Source organism: Sorex araneus, chromosome 3, assembly GCF_027595985.1.
Source record: "Sorex araneus isolate mSorAra2 chromosome 3, mSorAra2.pri, whole genome shotgun sequence".
NCBI classification, from domain to species: Eukaryota; Metazoa; Chordata; class Mammalia; order Eulipotyphla; family Soricidae; genus Sorex; species Sorex araneus.
Window position 1 is genome coordinate 23553387 of NC_073304.1, and position 21221 is coordinate 23574607.

Below are 21221 nucleotides of genomic sequence, written 5' to 3' on the forward strand. Positions count from 1 at the left end.
CAGATAAACAAAGGAATGAGAGTGACTCAGGAGCACTTTGATGGGTGTGACTGATAAACCTAAGCTCCTAGTGGCAAAGGGAGCAGGACAAACCAATGATATCCAACAATGGGGAACTTGCCAGGTTCTGCCGTGCGGGCGGGATACTCTCGGTAGCTTGCTGGGCTCTCCGAGAGGGACAAAGAAATCGAACCCAGGTCAGCCATGTGCAAGGCAAACGCCCTACCCGCTGTGCTACCACTCTGACCCTATATTATGACAATATCAGTTGGAAATGACCTCTATGGACAAGAACTGAGGGCTGAAAGTAGGCAAAGGGATATACGTAACCTTTCAGCATCTGCACTGCAAACCATAATACCTAAAACGAGAGCGAGAGAGAGAGCAAGAGCGAGAGAGCGAGCGAGCGAGAGAGAGAGAGAGAGAGAGGAGAGGTACCTGCCATAGAGGCAGGCTGAGGTGAGGGGTAGTTTGGGAGACAGAGGGAAACTGGGGACACTGGTGCTGGGAAACTGCACACTGGTGGAGGGATGGGTGTTGGAACACTGTAGGACTGAAACCCAATCGTGAACAGCTTTGTAATGTTCTTTCTCACAGTGATTCAATAAAATAAAATTTAAATTTAAAAAAAAAAACCCTATCAGAAACCCAAGCCAAACCCGCCCCTGACCGCAGCACCAGTGTGGCTCTGTCTGCAGCCAGGGCCAGCAGCTGCCTTGTGTGCTTCCATTTTTCTGAGAATTTCAGAGCTGGAGAGTCCTCACCTGCTGCAAGAATGTTCCAGAACACAAAACTACATCAATTCTGGAAATAAACTACTATGAGGTCAGATATGTCTGAATATGCAGGTAAGTGAGTGCGCTGTGCGTGTATGCAGATGTGTGTGTGTTTGTATGTTTGTGTGTGTGTGTTTCTGTGTGTGTGTGTGTGTGTGTGTGTGTGTGTTCTGAGGTCACCGGGTTGATACAGGTGCCAATTCCCCGTGCTCGGTCCTCTCTAACTCCGAGTCCATCTGCAGACGACAAGCTGAGCTGCCCGCTTCCTGAGACCACCCTGCCCCCCTCTCTGAGCCCTCTCACTGCGTGGAGGGAGAACAGTCCGGACCCTTCACAGTGTGGGCTCAGCCCACCCCCACGGCCACTCTCCCACATTCTGTGCCTCGGATGTGCCCCACCCACTCCTGGCTTCCTCCCTCCTCCCACCCTAGGCAGGAGCCTGGGCCAGAAGCCGCCATCCACCTCGAGGCCATATTCCCTCTCCCGTCCCTCCTCTCCCCATGCCTCCCCCCAGTCCAGACACTACAAGGCTATCAACGATGGACACACACACACACACACACACACACACACACACACACACACAAAGTGACCCAGACACTGCACAAGTGTCGCATACTGAGCCCCCAGCAGCCTCGCAGACCAGCAGGAGAGGGCCGTGAGGAAGGAAGGAGGAGGCAGCACAGCCTGAGGGACAGTGCGAGGAGGAAGGGGCAGGGCTGTGCCAGCGCTCATCGGGGACAACCCAGCACCCTAGGCCCACCGTGTGAAGCAAAGCTCCCTGGGGCCTGGGGCGGTCAGTAGTCTCAGTGCTGCACGCAGAGGGGCCAGTCCAGGCTCCTTCCACAGCCCCGGCCAAGCCCACCAGCCAGGCCTCCCAGGACCCTCCCTGACGCGTGAGCTCCAGCGCCATCTGCTGGCCAAGATCAACACTACATCTGGACCTACAGCCCCAGGGGCCGCCAGCTGGACCCAGCCGGATGCCTTCCTCCCCCCCCCTCCCCACCCCACCCCTGTGGATCTGGTGACAGCAGGGAAGGACGCGGTCCCCAAGAGCTCAGGCTTGTGCTTGCCTCCCAGAAGCTGTCCTTCAGAAGCTCCCGGGTTCCAAAAGCATCTCAAGCAAACGGGAAGTGCTGACCACGGTTCTCAGCCCGGGGCCGTCCAGCCTCCCAAAGAGTAAAGTCACATAAACGGGGCAGCACGAGTCTAGAGCACCAACCATATGTGGCTGGAGGTTGGGGGGGAGGGGGGAGGGGCAAGAGTCAGGAAAAGGAGCAGAGACGCTGCTGCAGAGAACAAGGCGCCCGCGGGAGAAGCTGGAGGAAGAGGCAGATGGGCGGTGATGCCCAGACACGCTGGCCGTGAAGAGGTGTGAGACACCTGCGGGTCTGAGCCACAGAGCCCACAGCACGGACCGCGGCCGACCCAACACCCGCAACCAAACTGAAAACTGAAAACCGCACCGAGCAGAGAGGACAGCAGCAGGGCACCTGCCTTGCACACAGCTGACACGGTTCAATCCCCGGCACTGCCCAGGGTCCCCCGAGCCCCGCCAGGAGTCAGCCCTGAGCACCGCTGGGTGTGGCGCAAAAACAAGTATAAAAGAAGTGCCTGCTGAGAAGGAGGCAGGAGTACTCCTACATCAAAAAAAGAAAAAGACAAGAGGCAGGCTAGGGGTGGGGGAGGAGAGTGCCACGGCGGAGGGCGCTGACACTGGTGACAGGAAGCTGCACCGCCTGAGACTCAGCGATGAGTAACTGTAGATCACGCAGCCTCGACTGGGGAAAAAAATGACAGAAAATCAGGGCCTGGGGCCAGAGCAATAGTACAGTGGGCACACAGCAGACCTGGGTTCAACCCCAGGAATCCTATATGGTCCCCTAAGCACTGCCAGGAGTGATTCCTGAGTGAAGAGCAACATACCTGAGTGGGGGAAAGAAGGGAGGGAGGGAGGGAGGGAGGGAGGGAGGGAGGGAGGGAGGGAGGGAGGGAAGGAAGGAAGGAAGGAAGGAAGGAAGGAAGGAAGGAAGGAAGGAAGGAAGGAAGGAAGGAAGGAAGGAAGGAAGGAAGGAAGGGAGGGAGGGAGGGAGGAAGGAAGGGAAAGGAAAGGAAGGAAGGAAGGAAGGAAGGAAGGAAGGAAGGAAGGAAGGAAGGAAGGAAGGAAGGAAGGAAGGAAGGAAGGAAGGAAGGAAGGAAGGAAGGAAGGAAGGAAGGAAGGAAGGAAGGAGGGAGGGAGGAGGAACAGACAGACCTGAGGCTGCTTCTTGCCACTGCGTGTCCCTCCCTGGGCTGCAGCCCTGCCCCCACCCCCCAGGGGACCCCTTCTACTCACCCACACACTGGGCTGCCCCAAACCCAAGCACATCAGGAGTGGGGGGACCTTAAGGAGCCGCAACCTCCTTCTCATACCCCCAGAGCAGGCCCCTCTTCCAGGGACACAGGCCCCAGGACACCAGGGAGTGCGCAAGGCCTCTGCTGCCTGATGCCAGGACCCGGGGAGGCACCCCCAGGACACACACACAGTGGCCCTACAGGGACTGGACAGCCCGGCACCCGGCTCCCCCAGCCGGTTCGCCCTCCCCTCGCCCTGAGTCAGCCATCTGGGGGCAGCACAGGCCCCGGAGGCCTCCAAGGACGAGCACTGGGAAGGAGACAGCAGTGAGGGGCGGGTGGGCGTGACAGGAGGTGGGCTTTGGGGAGGAGAGAGTGACTAACTCCCACCCTCACTCCCACTCAGCCCCAGGCCCGCCCTCCACCCACAGCCCGGAACGAGTCACGGGGACAGACACGGCTCCTCCACGAGGGGCCCAGGGAGGTCTGGGTGGGAGACGCCAGCTGCGGGAAGCCCCCCAGGACTGTGCGTTTGGCCCCCACCTCCCCTCCTCCCAGGGCCCCACCCACCAATGACTATGTGGGGAAGAGGCGGCCGGAGGCCGCAGACCCTGCCTCCCCCCAGCCCCACCTCCACCCCGACTCCTGCCCCACCCTGACTCGGGGCGCCCCTGGGTTAAGCAGCCACCCCCCTTCCCACACGTTTCACACTGTTATTACAGCGATTTATCTCGCTGGAATCTGGGGGTGAATCTCGTGCTTCAGGAAGCAGGGGCCAAGAGTCTTGACAAAGAGCAAAGCCTCCTGCCAGGCCCAGGCCCTGCCCAGTCCCGTCACCCCCACCCCCCACCCCCGGGGTCCCTGGGGCTGTGCCTGATGTGGCGTTTGCAGTTTGTTCTATCTCCCCCACCTGGGAGCTGGTCCCGGGGGAGGGTTGAGGGTACCTCGAGGGCTTTCTGTGGGCCCACCTCCTGGGCAGGGGGCAGGATCCAGGCCCCACCGGGTCACGGGGTCTCTGGGGGGCGGGGGAGGTGCTGAGTGTGAGTATCTGCAAGCCGCTCTGCGCAGCCTGGGCCCACTTCCTGCAGACGGACAGGCCCCCCCCCAGCCCCTCAGTGCCCGGGCAGACCACGGTCACGGTCCCTACTCACCCTCGGCTGTGACCGGTCCCGCACCCCTCCCTTCCCAACACCCCCAAATGCCCCGCTTCTCAACGGACGGTGAAACCCGGCCTGGCCTTCAGCCCCCAGCGTCACGGGGCTGCGGGGACACCACCCAGACCGACGCCCAGCAGGGGAGCCACGGCCACCCAGGGGAGACTTCCAGAAGAGTGGGGGAGTGGCCAATGACCCGCCCCTCACACAGCACCCAGCCCCTGGTGACAGCTGAGTGTCACACTCAATGCCACCCACAGAATCGCTCAACATGGAAGGGCAGGACTCCGGCACTGCAGGCGCATGGGGGAGCACGATGGATGCCGGGACCCTGAGACTGGGGGGGTGTCCCAACACGGCCATGGGGCAGCTGCGGGGGGCCTGGGGGAGCTGCTGCTCAGAGCAGGTTCTGCGTGAGGAACTTCCTGTCCTGCCACTCTCTCTCTAAGCCGCAGAGGGGGACGTGCCCCCAGCCTACAGGGCAGCAAAGGGAGGAGGGGACCAAGAGCCGAGATCAGGGCGTGACAAGGCCCAGAGTCGGTGGCAGTGGGGCGCAGACAGGGGTCACCACCGGGCCGAGGATCTGGAGACCCTCAGAGGCTGCCAACTGGCCTCGGGGAAGGGCCTCCACTCCTCTGAGCTCCGCTGGAAGATGATTTTGTTTGGGAAAAGAATCCAGAAGGTTCTCCGAGAGGAGAAGAATCTCCCACTGAGGGACGAGGGAAAGGATGCTCTGGGGGGGACCGCCGAAGTGCCGCCCTGTGACGCAGCCCCCTCCGCATGGGGTTCTGCCGGCCCCCCACGCACATCACAGCCTCCCCGGCCCCGGTGCTCCCCGGCTACCTCTTTGCCCAGCTCCTCGCGGATGACCTGGCAGACCTCGCGCAGGCTGCTCTGCGGGGCCTGGCTGTGCAGCACCCGCAGCGTGCTGGTGTACTCCTCGGGCAGCAGGTAGTCCAGGGAGCCCAGGTGCTGGCCCACCTTGATGAAGGTGCCCCGGTTGGCACGGCAGAGCTCGCGCAGGCGCCGGGCAGAGCGCAGGTGCACCTGCAGAGACAAGGGGGAGCCCGAGGGTGAGCGCCACGCCCCATTCCCCGGGCCCTTGGCGCACACACACACACACACTCAGATATATGCTCACATTCATGCACTCAGACCCACGCTTGCCCTCACACACCCTCAGACCCATGCTCACAGACACACTCAGACCCACATTCACACACACAATCAAACCCATGTTCGCTCTCGCACACACTCAGATCCACGCTCTCACTCACACTCAGACTATGCTCATACACACAATCAGACCCACACTCGTGCTCACACATCGGCCTGTCTGTCTGCCCAACCATCTGTCCGCCCACCTTTCCTGCCTCTGGGCCCTCAGCAGTGAAGCCACCCCACCTGGCCATGGCCACACGTCCTCAGGGCTTCTAGCGCAGGACGGACCCACTTGCTCAGGAAGCATCCTGGGTCCGAGATAGCTGCCCCCCACCCTGAGGCCAGCGCTACGCAGGGCTGCCAAGTCGGGAAACACAGTGACATGTGTGGCTTGTTCCTCCCTGACAGCGGCTCGGTCCGGGGATCTTCAGCAAGGAGACACGTGGATGTGTTGCTGAGACACCTGATAAATGGGCAGGACTGTATGGGGAATGCTGCAGCCCTGCTGGCGGCCCGCCTGCTCCCAGGAGGAGTCTGTGTGTGTCTGTCCTGGCCCCTATTGCTGGGTGGGGGCCCCGCCCACTCCCTCCCCGCCCCCTGCAGTGAGCCACCCCAGCCACGCTTTCCTGAAGCCCCAACAACTGCAGCAGGATGGGGTCAGGGGGACATGCAGGAGCAAGGGAGCCCAGAGCTGGGCCAGGCGGTACAGCAGGTAGGGCCACCCGGGGCCAATCCCAGGCACCCCATATGGTCCCCCGAGCACTGCCAGGAGTGATCCCTGAGCAGCTCTGGGTGGAGGGAGGAAGAGAAGCAGAGAGACAGCGACAGAGACAGAGACAGACACACAGTCAGAAAGACACAGAGTCAGAGAGAGAGAGAGAGAGAGAGAGAGAGAGAGAGAAACAGGCTCCGAGCTCCAGCTGCCCACGGAGTTGACCAGGAGCAGACGAGCAGACGGGCATCTCTGGCACGGCCTCCATGACACCCCCAAGGATGTGGCCAAGGCAAAGACCAACGTGGAGACAACAAGCCATGTGACAAGTTCAGTCATGGTGGAGGGATGGTTGCTGGCACACTATGACTGAAACCCAACAGTGAACAGCTTGGTCACTGTGTATCTCATGGTGATTCCATTAAAAATATATATATTAAAAAAAAAAAAGTTCAGTGGCAGTGGGCATCAAAAAGAGAGGACTTGTCTAAAGGAGCTGCTCCTCTCAGCGGCCAGGTAAGGCCCTGAGGAAAGGTGGAGGGCAGCAGAGAGTGAGCCGAGCGCAGGCTTCACATGCAGGGTGTCCGCTGTCATCCTGATACCAGAGGGTCCCCCAGCACCCCCAGGAGTGACCCCCCAAGCACAGAGCCAGGGTCAGCCCTGGGCACCCCAGGGTGTGGACTCCAAGAAGGCAGGGGGAGGAGGAGAAGGTAACCCATAAGTCAGCTACAGTCCTGCACCCCTCATGCCCCTCGCTCCGCGGAAAGGGCACCCGACTCCGGCTCTAGCAGGCTGTGCCCTGGGGCGGCCACCCCCCTGTCTCCCCTCCCCCCCGTGGGAACTGGGCTGCACACAACCCCGCCCTGCTGGGCTGAGGCCTCCAGCTACCGGGACAAACACGCGTACAGCTCAGGTGATCACCCCCCACCCCCCACAGCCACACCGAGCAGACACGAGGGCATCAGAGGGGCAGTCCCTGTCCAGCAGTCCAAGGCCCCACCCCCTGGTACTAAGACCCGGCTGGTGCTCCAGGGAGGCCCCTGCCCCAAGGCTGGCCACAGGGAAGCTGAGGGCCAGCAGACACACCCGCTTTCTCCCACGCCCCACCTGGGCTGCCCCGGGGCCTCCTGCACTGTCCAGGGTCACTCACAGCTCTGCACCCTGAGCACCGGGGAGCCCACGATGGAGGAAATCGGGAGCTCCACCTGAGCACAGGCCTCGGCTCTCGGCTGCCAGTGGCCCCCCCCGTCTGCCCTGGGGCGACCCTGGAGCCACACCTGGGGCGCGTGGCTCCTCCACCGGGAACGCGTCCCCTGCAGGGGGCAGACAGAGCAGAAGCAAGTGGGTCCTTGCGAGCCCAGCACGCAGTTTGCTTTTCCTTGTATTTTTCTATACGGGACGATTTTAGGCCTGTGGTGCTGGGGCCCCCTGGGGCCACGACTGGCATCCAGCCCAGCTACACCTGAAGGCACTGGGGCCCGGTGGAGCTCGAGAGCCACCAGACACTCGCAGCAATGGGACGGTGCCACCAGGGCTACCCCAGCAATGCCATGGCAGAGGGGCAGCACCTCTGCTGGGGCTTGAAGGCAGGGCCTCAAGGACGCACAATCGCTTACGCTACCCCCTGCCCAGCCCAGCCCAACCCGAGACACCGTTTTCAGCAGTGGCTTGGGGACGCCTCAACCCTCACATTCCCCCACTGCCTAGTGAGCCCCCGTAGTGACCAGCTCCAGCCACTCCCCAGTGTGTGTGCTGACCACCCAGCTGGCCGCCCCTGCACACGACTCACCACCAGCGGCACAGCGTTTAATACGACCCCCGGCCCCGGGAAGGGATGTACTTCTTGTACTCACCGCTTCTGTGCCCCCAAGAACCTTATGCCACTGAGGAGTTCACCTACTGCAACGAGCTGATGTGGCTTCTAATCAAGCGGACTGGCCTCTGCTGACCCCGCCCACCCCTGGGGCTGCCAGTGGACAGAGAGGAGGCAAAGGGCCGTTGCAGCACCCAGAGCAGGCACCCGCTGCCGAAGGCACCCACCACCTTCTGCAGGCTGGACTGGGGGCTGTCCCTGGAAGCCGTCAGAAGACACCTCCTTCCCCAGCCGAGTGCCCGCAGCAGGGAGCAGCCAGGCTAGGCGGTGCCCACCCGTCCAGACCCTCAGGGGTGGCCCTCTCTGGCCACACAGGACCACGCCCCCTGCCAGGTGGCACTTCGGGGCGGGGGATGGAGTGTGTGTCCCCGTACGTTCTCAGGCCCTCGGGACAACAGAGTCGTTCACCATAAATGTAGATTGATGACAACCATCGGCTCCACGCGCACAGACTGAGTCACCCACGAGACTGAGTCAGCAGCTCCTGCAAATGGCGCTTCCACGGAGGAAGCCCCGAAGTCACCTTGAAGCAGCTTCCAGATCAGCACCCGGCCACGCTCACGCACTCGGTCACATGCTCAGACGCTTGCACTCTCCAGGAGACGCGCGGCTTGTGGGGAGCTGCCCGAGTGGTGCCCGGGAGGCCCTGGGGTCTTCCCGCTGACTCCCAGCCACTGCCCAGGCCGGCCCAGGGTTCTGGTGCTGCTCGGGCCCTGATGCCCTCAGGATCGCTCAGGTGCCCCCCGCTGTGCTCAGGGGCCTCCAGAGAGGAGATGGCAGAGGTCTGCTGCATCAGCCACCTGCCTGGCATGGCCCTGAGCCCCTGCACTCGCTCTCCGGCCCCTCAAAGGCTCATTCCAGGAGAAATGACCTAGATGCTGGATAACAGAACACCTGGCCTGAGGGTCTTCTCCCTGGCCCACCACACAGCCCTTGGGGATCAGACGGCAAATCCCACTCACAACTTCAATAACTGTTGGCTTAGTAGAAATTCCCTTTCTGAGAGAGAGAGAGAGAGAGGAGAGGTGCCTGTTCTAGAGGCAGGTTGGGGTGGGGACTGGCTTGAAGGGGCAGAAGAGAAACTGGACACTGGTACTGAGAAATTATACTGGTGGAGGGAGGGGTGTCAGAATATGACTGAAACCCAATCACGGACAGCTTTGTAATGCTCGATCTCATGGTGACTCAATTTAAAAAAAGAAATTCCCTTTGCACATTTACTTCCTTGGTTGCGGGGGCCAAGGCTGACAGCAGCAGAGAACACACACGGGACCTCATCCTCCCTCCTGCCCAAAACTCTTCCTCAACCACCCCATGCACTGGGAAGCTTCTAGACCCTCCCAGCCTCTGCGCTTCCCTGAGCCCAGTGCTTCAGACTGACCAGGAGGACCTTGCTGGGAAGTGAGAGCGTTTTGTCACAGTGCCGCCCAATGGTGTCTTCTACAGCCACGCTCCGTAACCACCAGCCACGCTCAAGGATGCTAGGACTAGTAGTACTCCATCGTCAGGGCCTGGAGAAACAGTACAGGGACCAAGGCTCTTGCCCTGCATGCAGCAGACCCTGAGTCCGTCCCCAGCACCACCAGAGGTCACTCCCGAGCACAGAGCCAGGTGCCGTCCCTGAGCAACACGAGGTGTGGCCCAAAACACAAAAACTTTTTTTTTCATCTTCCTTTTAAACCGTTTTCCTTTCAATGGCCACATTGGGTAGCAGCTACCATACTGGACAGCTGGGGTTTAGGGCCAACCGCTATCGGGGGTGGGTGAGCCCAGCACCCGCCCCAAAAGAGCCACGGCAGCCTAAAACTTCCAGGAACCAATCGCTGCCGTGCTCTCGGCCAATCTCCACAGGCTCGGACTGAGCCTCAGGCATGAGAACGAATCTGCTGAAAAACCAGGTGTGTGACTGAGATCTCCATGCTCTCATGGAATAAAGGAATGGGCCACCTCCTCCCGTCTCCCTGTGCTTCCAGGAGCCAGGCAGTCATGCCCACAGACTGCCTCTGGCGCCACATAAGCTCATTAGTGGACATGACTCAGAGACTCACAAATAAACTTTGGACCCCAGAGTCACCATCCAGTTAAAAAAATAACTCCATCACCCATTTAAAAGTTTAGAATTCCTGGGGTGACATCTCATTCTCTAAGCCACTGATGTACCGGGAGTAACACACCTCACTTGATGGGGTCAAAAGTAGGAGGCAATGGATCTCAATCAAAAACAACAGATTAGCACACAAGGCTCAACCTGTCACAACATGTTAGTGATCTCTTACAGAAGGGCCTAATATCTCCAGGGTGGGACACAATAATCTTCATACACTTTCCTCTAAGGAAAGTTTTTCTGGATCATTTTTAGCAGGTTGCTCATAATAAGCAATACAAAATAAATTAGTCAGGATCTGCCCTTGAGGCAGGCTTGGATGGGGGTGGGAAAATCCAAAACAATGGTGGTGGGACGTGCAACAGTGGTAGAATTGGTGTTGGAATACTTAATGCAATAAATTATTGTGAACAACTCTACAAAAAATTATTTTTAATAATAAATAATAAAGGCAACCGCTGTAACAAATGATCACTTATTTAGTGGCGGGCATTCCCAACCTCCTGTGGTCCTGGCAGACACAGCGCATGCGACCTGGGTGCAAGACAGCTGCAAGGGGGATGAGCAGTGGGCACTTGTGACTAGACTCTTGCTGGCGGGCAGGGAAGTGCCTGTCACACCCAGGGGTGCACGACGGGAGGAAGGTCACCCAGCGGGGCCACTCAGGGTGGCCTGGGAAGTCCCACCAAGTACGTGTGGCTCCAAAGTGAGCAGGGCCAGCCCTGAACACAAGAGGCCAGGCGCACAGAGGTCAGCAGCAGTGGCTTTGCCGCCAGAGACCTGGGTTCAAGGACTCTGGGTTGTTGTTGGTGGTGGCTTTTTTTTTTGTCCTGAATCCATGGCCAAGCCAATGGGCTTTGGGGCCTCTGTTGGCTCAGCGGATCCTGGTGGCTGGGACACTCAAGTGAAGCACTGTGAAACCCAGGAGCAGAGGGCAGGGTCAGAGCTCAGTAAGTAAGCAAGGGGTCAGTGCTCAGTAAGTAAGCAAGGGGTCAGTGCTCAGTAAGTAAGCAAGGGGTCAGTGCTCAGTAAGTAAGCAAGGGGTCAGTGCTCAGTAAGTAAGCAAGGCGGGTGACAATCAGACCTCCTAGACCAATGAGAGTGAACACAAGCCCCTCCGGGCGCATCCACCCCTTACACTGCACTTGGCCCAGCAGGTGGGGGGCCACAGTCGAAGGGGCGGAAACGGAAGCCGACTCCAGGATACATCACTGAAACCAGAAAGCACCCACGTGTGAGAAACCCAGAGCCTTGATTCCAAACACGAGGACTCTTTCCCAGAGTCCTCCCTTAGGGCCTTAACCCCCGGGGGCTCCCTGGAGCCCAGTCCTACACACTGCCTGACTGCCATGGAGCCCTCCTCACCCCTTCCCGTGCCCACCGGCAGCCAGCGTGGCCTCCTGCCCGGCCCCCCGCCCCCCTCTCTCACTCCCAGCGCCATAACTTGCCTTTTGATGGTCTCATTACCAATAACCTTGCTGTAATGAGTTTTAATCTGCCTCATAATAATTAAAAGCACGGTCGTTAGCCTGGGGAGGGGGTAGTGAATAGCTAACAAGATCAACTCAGGGCTGATTACTTATTGATCGAGGGGGATGCATCGGCCCCGACGAGGGTCGTTCTTCACTGAAGTCCAAGTGCCCCCAACGCAGGGGAGGCAGGACCCTCTCTCTCAGCCGAAAGTCCTCCCAGTCCAACCGAGCCTTCAGGGCCTCTCAGAACCCCGAGACCAGGGTCCAACCTCTGCTGAGGCCTGGGGGGAAGGATGGGGAGGATGTCAAGCGGGCAGAGAGGAAAGACACAGACACACAGACACACCCCACATAACCTGGGGAGAGAGACCGTGAAAGAGGACCGACAGAATTCCAGAACAAAGAGCTCAAAACTCGTCAAGTCTCCCTCGGAGTTGGACGGCAGAACGGGCAGTACTGGAGCAGGAGCAGATATCATGGGCGGGAGGGGCACTTCTGTATGTAGGGGGGGCGGGGGACACAACTTGCTTTGGAGGTGTGAAAAGATGTCCAAAAATATCTGATGAGCGGCACCAATTCTTTTCCGGGGTGGGGCTGAGGGCCACCTCTGGCGGCACTCGGGGATCACTCCTGGCAGGGCCGGGGTTCCAGGGATGGAAACTCTGTCCACAGAATGCCAGGCCCCCCTGCCCCATCTCCCCAGCCCCCAGGGAGACACCAATGCCACCTCCCTCAGTCCCCGCCAGACTCTACTAGCCAGAGCCTCAGGCCCCCACGGAGACGCAGCTCTCTGGTCTGTCAGGTGTGAAGTATTCCTTCCTCTTTTTAGTGTTTCTGAATTTTTTCAGATTTGGGGGCTTGAGTGATAGCACAGCGGGGAGGGCATTTGCCTTGCATGGGGTCAGCCCGGGATCCATTCCCAGCATCCCTTATGGTCCCCTGAGCATCACCGGAATTAATTCCTGAGTGAAGAGCCAGGAGTAACCCCTGTGCATCACCGGGTGTGGCCCAAAAAACAAAAAGAAAAGCTTAAAAAAGCATTTTCCTATAGGGCTGGAGCAAAGCAGGAGCTTGTCTTGCGTGCAGCCCGCCTAGGTTCAGTCCCTGGCACCACACGTGATCCCCTGAGCCCAGAGAGAGCCTTGAGCCCAGACGGGTATGGCCCTAAAATAAAAACACACAAAAGCAGAAAACCCCTCTAGGCCTTGCCCCTCGGCCATACTGCCTGTGCCACTCGCTGCCCTACTTCAGGGACACTTCCCCACCCTCGAGAAATGGCCCGCACATCTGTGCTTGTGATGTACCGTTTGTGCCTTTTCCCACTCCTGAGAAGCCCGTGTTCTCTCTCTGCCTCCCGCCTTTCTTCTCTTCATTTCCTGAAAAAATGTGGTTCACTTAAAAGAGCTATAGCACAGCGGGTAGGGCATTTGCCTTGCACTTGGCCGACCCGGGTTCAATTCCTCTGCCCCTCTCGAGAGCCCAGCAAGCTACCGAGAGTATCTCACCCACATAGCAGAGTCTGGCAAGCTACCCGTGGCGTATTCAATATGCCAAAAACAGTAACAAAAAGTCTCAAAAATGGAGACATTACTGGTGCCCACTCGAGCAAATCGATGAGCAACAGGATGACAGTGACAGTGAAGGAAATTTAGGAGGAGTGAGAGAGAAGGGAAGGGAAAGAGAAGAATCAGGAACACAAGTCCAAGAGAGCACAGCAGAGAGCGACATTGATGACTGTGGGGGAACTTTCATACTTCCTTTACTGTCTCCGGGAAATGGGGCCATGCAGTGGGTTTGCTCCCCCCTCTGAAGCACGCAAAACTCTGAGCCCAGACGGGACTACCCCCTCCCACCTGCACAGTCCACTGGGGCCCAGCCCTGGGGGTTTCCTCTGCAGACACAGGATGGCGGGACGCCCCCCCTACCCCAAGGGATCAGCTCCACCCCCCAAAAAAATTATTCAAAATCAGTTATAAAGAGAAAAATGAGTGGGGGGCAGAGATAGGATATAGGGAGGGTGCTAGCCCTGCACGGGGCCAATTCGGGTTCAATCCTGACACCCCATATAGACCCTGAGCCCATCAGAAGTGATTTCTGAGCATAGAACTGCTTACACCTTACCTGGGCAGGAGAAGGGGGGTGGATGTGGGGGGATGGAGGGAGGAAGAGAGAGAGAGAGAGAGAGAGAGAGAAATCTTTACACTACTCAGAGGGGGGGGAAAGACACTTTATGGACAGAAGAATAAAGAAAAGAATGACGGTTGAGAGCCCACTGGAAGTGGCCCTGAGGCACCACCCAGCAGGGGCCCCTAAGCACTGCCAGGAAGGGAGGCAGGGGAGGGGGGAGGAGAGAGGAAGGGAAGATGGAAGGAGGGAGAAGGAAGGGAGGGAGGAAGAGGGAAGGAAACGAGAGGGAGGGAAACAGGAGAGAGAAGGGAGGGAGGAGAAGAGAAGAATAAGGGAAGGAGAAGGGGAGGGAGAAAGAGAGGGAAGGATGGAAGGAAGGGAAAGGGGGGATGTAAGGAAAGGGAGGGAGGGAAGGTGGAGGGAGGGAAGAAGATGGGAGGAAGGAGAAAGGGAGGAATAAAGAAAAGAGAAGGGAGAGAGAAGGGGGAGGGAAAGAAAGGGAAGGTTGGAAGGAAGGAAAAGGGAGAGAAGGAAAGAAAAGGTAGGGAGGAGGTAAGGAGGGAGGGAGGGGAAAGGAAAGGAGGGAAGGACATCTCAAAAATCACCAAATGAAAACCTACACCCAGCAAAAGAGCTTTCAAAAAAAAAAAACAGAGAAAGGAAAAATCACTAGCTCTTTATCAACGGCTAGGGCCAAGAGACGCTGAGGTGGCAGAGCCCATACCTGGCCCGTAACCGAGGTCAGGTGGAGCCTTGGCCACTACGCCCAGGTATGGCATGATGCTCCCAGCAAGGCCAGCACTGCAATAGGGTATGGGGCAATTCGATATCAAGAATTGCTGAAGGGGGCTGGAGCAATAGCACAGCGGGGAGGGCATTTGTCTTGCACACGGCCAATCCGGGTTCAATTCCCAGCATCCCATACGGTCCCCCAAACACCGCCAGGAGTGATTCCTGAGTGCAGAGCCAGGAGTAACCCCTGAGCATCGCTGGGTGTGACCCAAAAAGGAGGAGGAGGACGAGGACGAGGAGGAGGAAGAAGAACAAGAAGAAGAACAAAAGAAGCAGAAGAAGGAGAAGAAGAACAAGAAGAAGAATTGTTGGAGGACGCTTTGGGGCAGAAGTCAGACAAAACCGGATGAAAATGTGGATACTCAGAAATGAAGAAATGAGATGGAGTAACTACAGTAAACAAAAAATGTTTTTTCTGTCCTGTACCTCTTTGAAAGTGGCTGTTTAAGAGTGAAGAATCCAGGCCAGCAGGCACTGCAAGCAAGCCGGAGAATGCTCCGGACCCCAGACCAGGCAAAAAACACCGGGGTGCCCCAGATGGAGAAGGTGCAGAGTCCCCACCTTCTCCAGATGGAATTCCGGCAACACTGAGCTTCTACTAACACGGCTCCGGTATGTGGGACCGGGACTATTTCTCCAAATCGTGCGGCCACTTATGCGGCCGCACATCCTTTCCTGATATACAAAAAAAAAACACTCAGGAACGGCTCCTCCGCCCCTGAGTGGCCATGATCCCAGAGGCACACAAACCAATCTCGGAACGCAGCGGCTGCTGGCAGATATACTCCTGGACTGTGGACTAAGCTATGGCCCTGTGCAGCCCCGGGAGGGGAAGGGTTTTTGTCCCTCGGCTTTTTCCCCTTTGCAGCAGCATGGCAACTGCCACCGTTCAGAACCAATTGGACAGAGAGGTAGGACTTGTAGTGATGGGGCGCACAGGAAATCTCACTATGTGTGGGGGTGGCGGGGGGGCAGAACCAGCCCTGCTCCCCGCACAAATGAGACCCTGAGCAGCTGCCCACGAATAGCTCCTCCACTCCTAACAGCCATGATCCCAGAGGCACACAAACCAATCTCAGAACGCAGCAGCTGCTGGCAGAAATACCTCTGGACTTAATTACTAAAATACCAGAATTCCAAAGCCGTGCAGCCATGCAACATCATATGCTCTTCATTATCAGCAATAGAAAACAAATGATCTAATGATGCCTTTTAGGCAGGTCTGATTATTGGGGGGGAAACTCCAAATAATAATAGTGGGTTTTCTGGCGAAAACCGACTGTAATCAAAGTAAAGAGAGAGTAAAGTGAAAATCATCTGCCACACAGGCAGGGTGGGGAGTGGGATGGGGGTATACTGGGGTTCTTGGTGGTGGAACACGTGCACTGGTGAAGGGATGGGTGTTGGATCATTGTATGACTGAGACTTAATCCTGAAACCTTTTTAGCTGTTCTCACGGTAATTCAATAAAAGAATTTTTTTTTAAAAAGTGGCTGCTTACGCTATTGAGGCACAATTGAAGGTCCCAATATAGCTATATTGGCTTAAATAAACCCCATGCATTTGCAGAAAAAAAAAAGTGGCTGCTTAAACAAAAATAATGTAGAGTTTATAACAACTGTAAAAGTGAAAATACTCTCAAATTCCTTAAACTGAAGTGGTATATTGTCACCTGAACACATACTGTAACAAAGTAAATATGGACACCAGGAACTGAAGCAATGACAAAAATAAAACGAATGGTAGTTCCTAAGTCAGCAGTAGCGGTCAAATGAGTCATCAAAATAATCGACTCAGAGGTCAGAGATGTGGTTCCAGGGGTGGAGCCTCAGCATTCCCTCCCCGGGCCAGCCCAGGTTTCAGTCCCCAGCACCGCCAGTCCCTGGGCTCCGGGCAAGCACGGGTGGGGTCCAGGCATCACCAGTTGTGGCCACAACCATTTTTTTCCTCAAAGTTTTTACGGTTAACAACCTATGAACTGAATTGTTCCAGCACTTTTTCTGAAAACATAAACCTTCCTGTCTTGAAATCCTTTTTACTGTTAAAAATTAACTGCCCAGGCGCCTGGGGTCTATTTCTGGAATTTCTAATCCACTCAGAGATCAGTTTGTCTCTCTTTATGCCAATATCACACTGTCTTGATACCAGTTTTATTTAGTAATTATAATAATTTTCTAATTACTTGCTTTATAATAAATCTTGAAACCCAGTACTTACTATTTCTACAACTTTTTTTTTCCCCCATTTTAAGTGTTATTTTCTAGGCCTTCTGCATTCCCAAATGAATTTTAGAATCAGCATGTCAATTTCTACAAAAGAGCCTGCTGGGAATTTGATTGGGATTGCCATGAATCTAGCTATCTATTTGGGAAGAACAAACATCTGAGCAATATTGAGTTTCTGAATCTATGAACATGGGAGATCTCTCCGCTGACTGGGGTCTTCTTTAATTTCTCACAGCAATGTTTTGTTCAGATGTATAAGCCACTTTAGAAATGGCTCCTAAGGAAAAAAAACTTAAAAGTCTTGCAAAAGCCCTATCTATAAAGAAAGAGAGATGTGAAATAAACCCTGTGTTTGACCCAGTTTCGGCTGTAACGGAAAAACAGATGTGGAGCTGCACCCCAGAAGCGGAGAGAGGAAGGAGTTAATGAATCAGGAGGAAAGGCACACAAGCAGAGCATTAAGTAATCATTTTAAGTGACAATGGTGCACCAACAGTGAAAAATGCTCAAGATCTCAAGTGAGGAAAACAACTCATTAGACTGATAGACTATCACAGGTAAAACAGGAAAGGCGGTCTTCAAAGAGCGCTATCAAAATCACAATGCGTTTAAGTTGCGGAAATTATAAGGTGATTTTTCTTGACTCTCCACCTTGCTCTGTTAGGTGAGACGCTTCGGTGGGGGCCTCCAGCTGGTGCTCGGGAGGACCCAGGGCCCCTCCTGGTAATTCTGTGACTCAAGGCAGGGCCGAGGATGCCGTGCCACCTGGGCCCTGGCATGCCAGGATTCCCCCGGGGTTCCCTGGCAGTGCTCGGGGCCTCTGGGGACACGCCACCCGTGCTCTGGGGAGCACATGGTGCCAGGGACCAAAGGAGGGTCAGCAGGAAGCAAGGCGCTCACCTCGGTAAGCACTGAACTTACCCAGAGCTCCAGCCCCGGATGCTGCTCTGAGCTTCCCTCCCTCTACTCCAAGCCCAGGGGCGAGGAGCAGGCATGCGACCCCTGCCGTAGGATGCAACCACCCTCCATGCAAAAGGTCCAGACCACAGAACTCCCAAATACTAGGGACAAAGGTGCAAATGTCTTCCAGAAGAAGGCCTCTCTAGGGGAGGGCTGGGGAGAGTGGCCCCCTCCTGACCTGTCACCTGCCAAGGCCACCTGGCTGCAGGAAGAGGGGGAAGGCCGGGGCTAGGGCTTGGGTTCTGGCAGGCCCCGCCCAGGGGAGAGGAGATGGGCAGGCTGGAAGGGTCGGGCACAGGGACAGGGACTCTGCACACAAGAGGGGCTGGCGGGGGTGCGGGGGTGCAGGGGAGACACTGGCTGGGAGCAACCGGGCTAGCGGGGGAACCGCCGTGCACGGTCAGACACAGTGCAGGCCCTGTGGCCCCACAGGGCACCAGGGCTGAGACCCAGGGCCCAGGCCCCTAAACAAAAGGAACCAGAAGCACCCCCAGAGACAGAACCACATCACTGGGTCATCAAATGCTGGGGGCTTCCCTCCCACGTCACACATTCCAGGGCACTTCAAAGCCCAGAGACACCAGAGACTCTCGCCAGAGAAGGAAGAGAGGAGTGGGGGCGGGGGGGGGGGAGGTACAGGAAGGGCCTCCGGGCATCCGGGTGGGATGGTTTTGTGTCCAGAGAGCATCTAGGAGGGGGAGATTAAACGGATCATTTTAGGTGTGAGAGGGAAAGTGGGGACACTGGAGGAGGGAAGTGAACACTAGTGGTGGGACTGGGGTTGAAACATTGATGAAATGACAAGTAACTTTCTAAATCACGATGCCTCCGTTAAAAATATGCATATGAGGAAATGAAATAATAAAATGGAGCATGTTCATGGGCAGGAGAGCGCGCAAGTGGCTGAGCCCAGGCCTGAGTCCTCCCCGGGATACCTCAGCAGTGCCCATCACGGCCAGCTGGCCCGGCCGAGCTCTGCCAGGAAGGGCCTTGGGGATCCCCTCCCATTTTCTTAGATGTGGCCTCTAAGAAAGCCTAAGTCACAGTTAGCTGAAGTACGACTATCAAATGCTTACTGTCGGGCCCCCACAGAAGCCCGCAGAACGATATCCCCATGCCCACTCCCTGGCCACCCTCGCGGGGAGACGCGGTCCTTCCTCCTATTTGACAGATGAAGAAAGCGTGGCTTAGAGCGGTTCAATAGCTTGGCCGAGGGCTGAGCTCCTGACACAGCACCCAGTGAGTGGATGCTTCTTAGAAGACCTGTATGGCCCAAAGCTAAGGCAGCGAGCCCACAGGGCTTGAGAGACCAAGATTCCGGGCCAGGTCAGCCCAAACTTCCTGCCTCGTGAGATCCCGAGCAAATCGTCTGAACCCTCCAAACCTCAAGGGGCTGGGCAGACACAGGAAGACAGAGAAAGTGTGTGTGTGTGTGTGTGTGTGTGTGTGTGTGTGTGTGTGTGTGTGTGAGAGAGAGAGAGAGGGGGGGGGGGAGGGAGGGAGGAAGGGAGGGAGGGAGGAAAGGAGGGAGAGAGAATGCATGTATGTGCCTGCCCTCCTCTCCCTATTCAAGACTCATGAAAAGCCGTGTGTACGTGTGTCTGCAAGCACCTGTGTGTACGTGTGTGAGAGAGAGAAAGAGAGAAAGAAAGAAAGAAAGAAAGAAAGAAAGAAAGAAAGAAAGAAAGAAAGAAAGAAAGAAAGAAAGAAAGAAAGAAAGAAAGAAAGAAAGAAAGAAAGAAAGAGAAGAGAGAGAGAGAGAGAATATGTGTCCCTGCCCTCCCCTCACTACTCAAGACTCAGAAAGAGCGAGTGTGTGTGTGTTGTGTGTGTCTACGCACACCTGTGTGTGTGTGTGTGTGTGTGTGTGTAAGAGAGAGAGAGAGAGAATGCATGCATGTGCCTGCCCTCCCCTCACTACTCAAGACTCAGGAAAGGCTGAAAGTGTGTGTGTGTGTGTGTGTGTGTGTGTGCACGCGCGCGCGCACGCGAGCTTCCAACACCAGGCCCCATCTGGCTTCGCAACTCAACCACAACTTGCCCCGCCCGTACCAGGGCAACCACCCCTTTCTCTTCTCTCCCCTGCACTAGGACAGTCTCCACTTACCCGCTGGAACTGAGACCCAACAGTGCACCCGCCCTCCCAGAGCGCAGCCACCGCATCTGATTCTCCAAGTGCAACGCTGTGCCCCTGAGGCTCGGCACACAGAGCTGTCAATCCCACAACGGCTGAACCTGTGTCCTCACACCTCAACACTCCTTCCACGACGTGGGCATTAGGCCCCTCGAGGTCAGCGCCCCTTGAGGTCAGCACCACGAGAAGCCACACTCAAACCCAAGCCCAATCTGAGATGTTCAAACTGGATCTGCTCCCCCCGCAGACAGCCCTGCTGGGTCCTGTCTTCTGTGAGATGGCAAAGGGAACCCAACACAGAGAGCTAAGGCCAAAGACACTGGCAGGGAGGGAGGAGGGAGGGAGGGAGGGAGGGAGGGAGGGAGGGAGGGAGGAAGGAAGGAAGGAAGGAAGGAAGGAAGGAAGGAAGGAAGGAAGGAAGGAAGGAAGGAAGGAAGGAAGGAAGGAAGGAAGGAAGGAAGGAAATTCCTTCGCAAGAACCAGGGGTGTTTCCAGAAAGTTCCAGTTAAGATGCACGTTCTTCCCAGAAGCGGGAACACAGGAAATAATCGTCGGTCATTGACACCTGGCCAGGATTTTCTTGAGCTGTTTTTTCTAGCCTCGGTCGTTAGCTGAGAGGCGAATTCTGTGGAATGGGATGGGTTCCAAATACGGGGTCTGTTTCGGAGCAGGCCGTCCGACAAAGAAAGCTGCAAGAGAGGGCATTCGGGGAGGGCAGCTGCTGGTGGCTGAGAAAGCGTCTGAATAAAACATGCTGTGCAGCTGCCAAGGATACTTGCATTTTAATAGGGCACAGGGTTTCGGGCCAAGGGAACTCGCGGCTAATGGTGGAATCACAAGCACCAGCAATGACTGAAGAAGGTATTAAAGACAAGCAAGAGTAGGGGCAGGCTCAGGGGGAGGGTGGGGGAGCCTGGAAATCATGGCGGTGGGAGTGGCGCTGGAATACTGCATGTGACAAATCATCAGGAACAACTTTATTAGAAGAATAACTAATTAATCAATTAAAGTCAAGCAAGTCATTTCAGCGTCCCTGAAATCCCAGCACGGGAGCTAATATGCATGCACAGGCCCCCAGCAAACGGTCAGGACGGTGCCAGTGTGAGGGCTCCTCCTATTCCTATGCTCACGGCCATCACGCACGTGAGCCCAGATGCCCGAAGTGGCCGGGGACGTGCAGCCTTGGGTCTGGAAAGCGTCCATTCGGGGAGCTCGTCGCCAGAAAGACCGAAGAGACCCCTTCCCTCCATCTGCCCCGTAATCACACACGCTGGGAAGACGCGTAATTAATTTGTTCTCAACAGTTGCTCTGTGGCTGCGGGAGGGAGGGCAGTTCCGGAATGATAATGATGGGGACGGAACGCCACGGTCAGGCCGCCACGCGCAGCCCCGCTCCG

At 56.6% G+C, this 21221-nt stretch overlaps 1 protein-coding gene across 2 annotated transcripts in view; it reads right to left on the reverse strand.

The window, feature by feature from the left end:
* ADCK1 (aarF domain containing kinase 1) overlaps positions 1-21221 on the reverse strand; it is a 92100-nt gene that overhangs the window by 51867 nt on the left and 19012 nt on the right. For both annotated transcript variants that reach the window (XM_055133448.1, XM_055133449.1), the window contains exon 4: positions 5108-5311. In XM_055133448.1, the coding sequence (XP_054989423.1) occupies positions 5108-5311 (204 nt within the window). The remainder of the gene's footprint in view (positions 1-5107; positions 5312-21221) is intronic.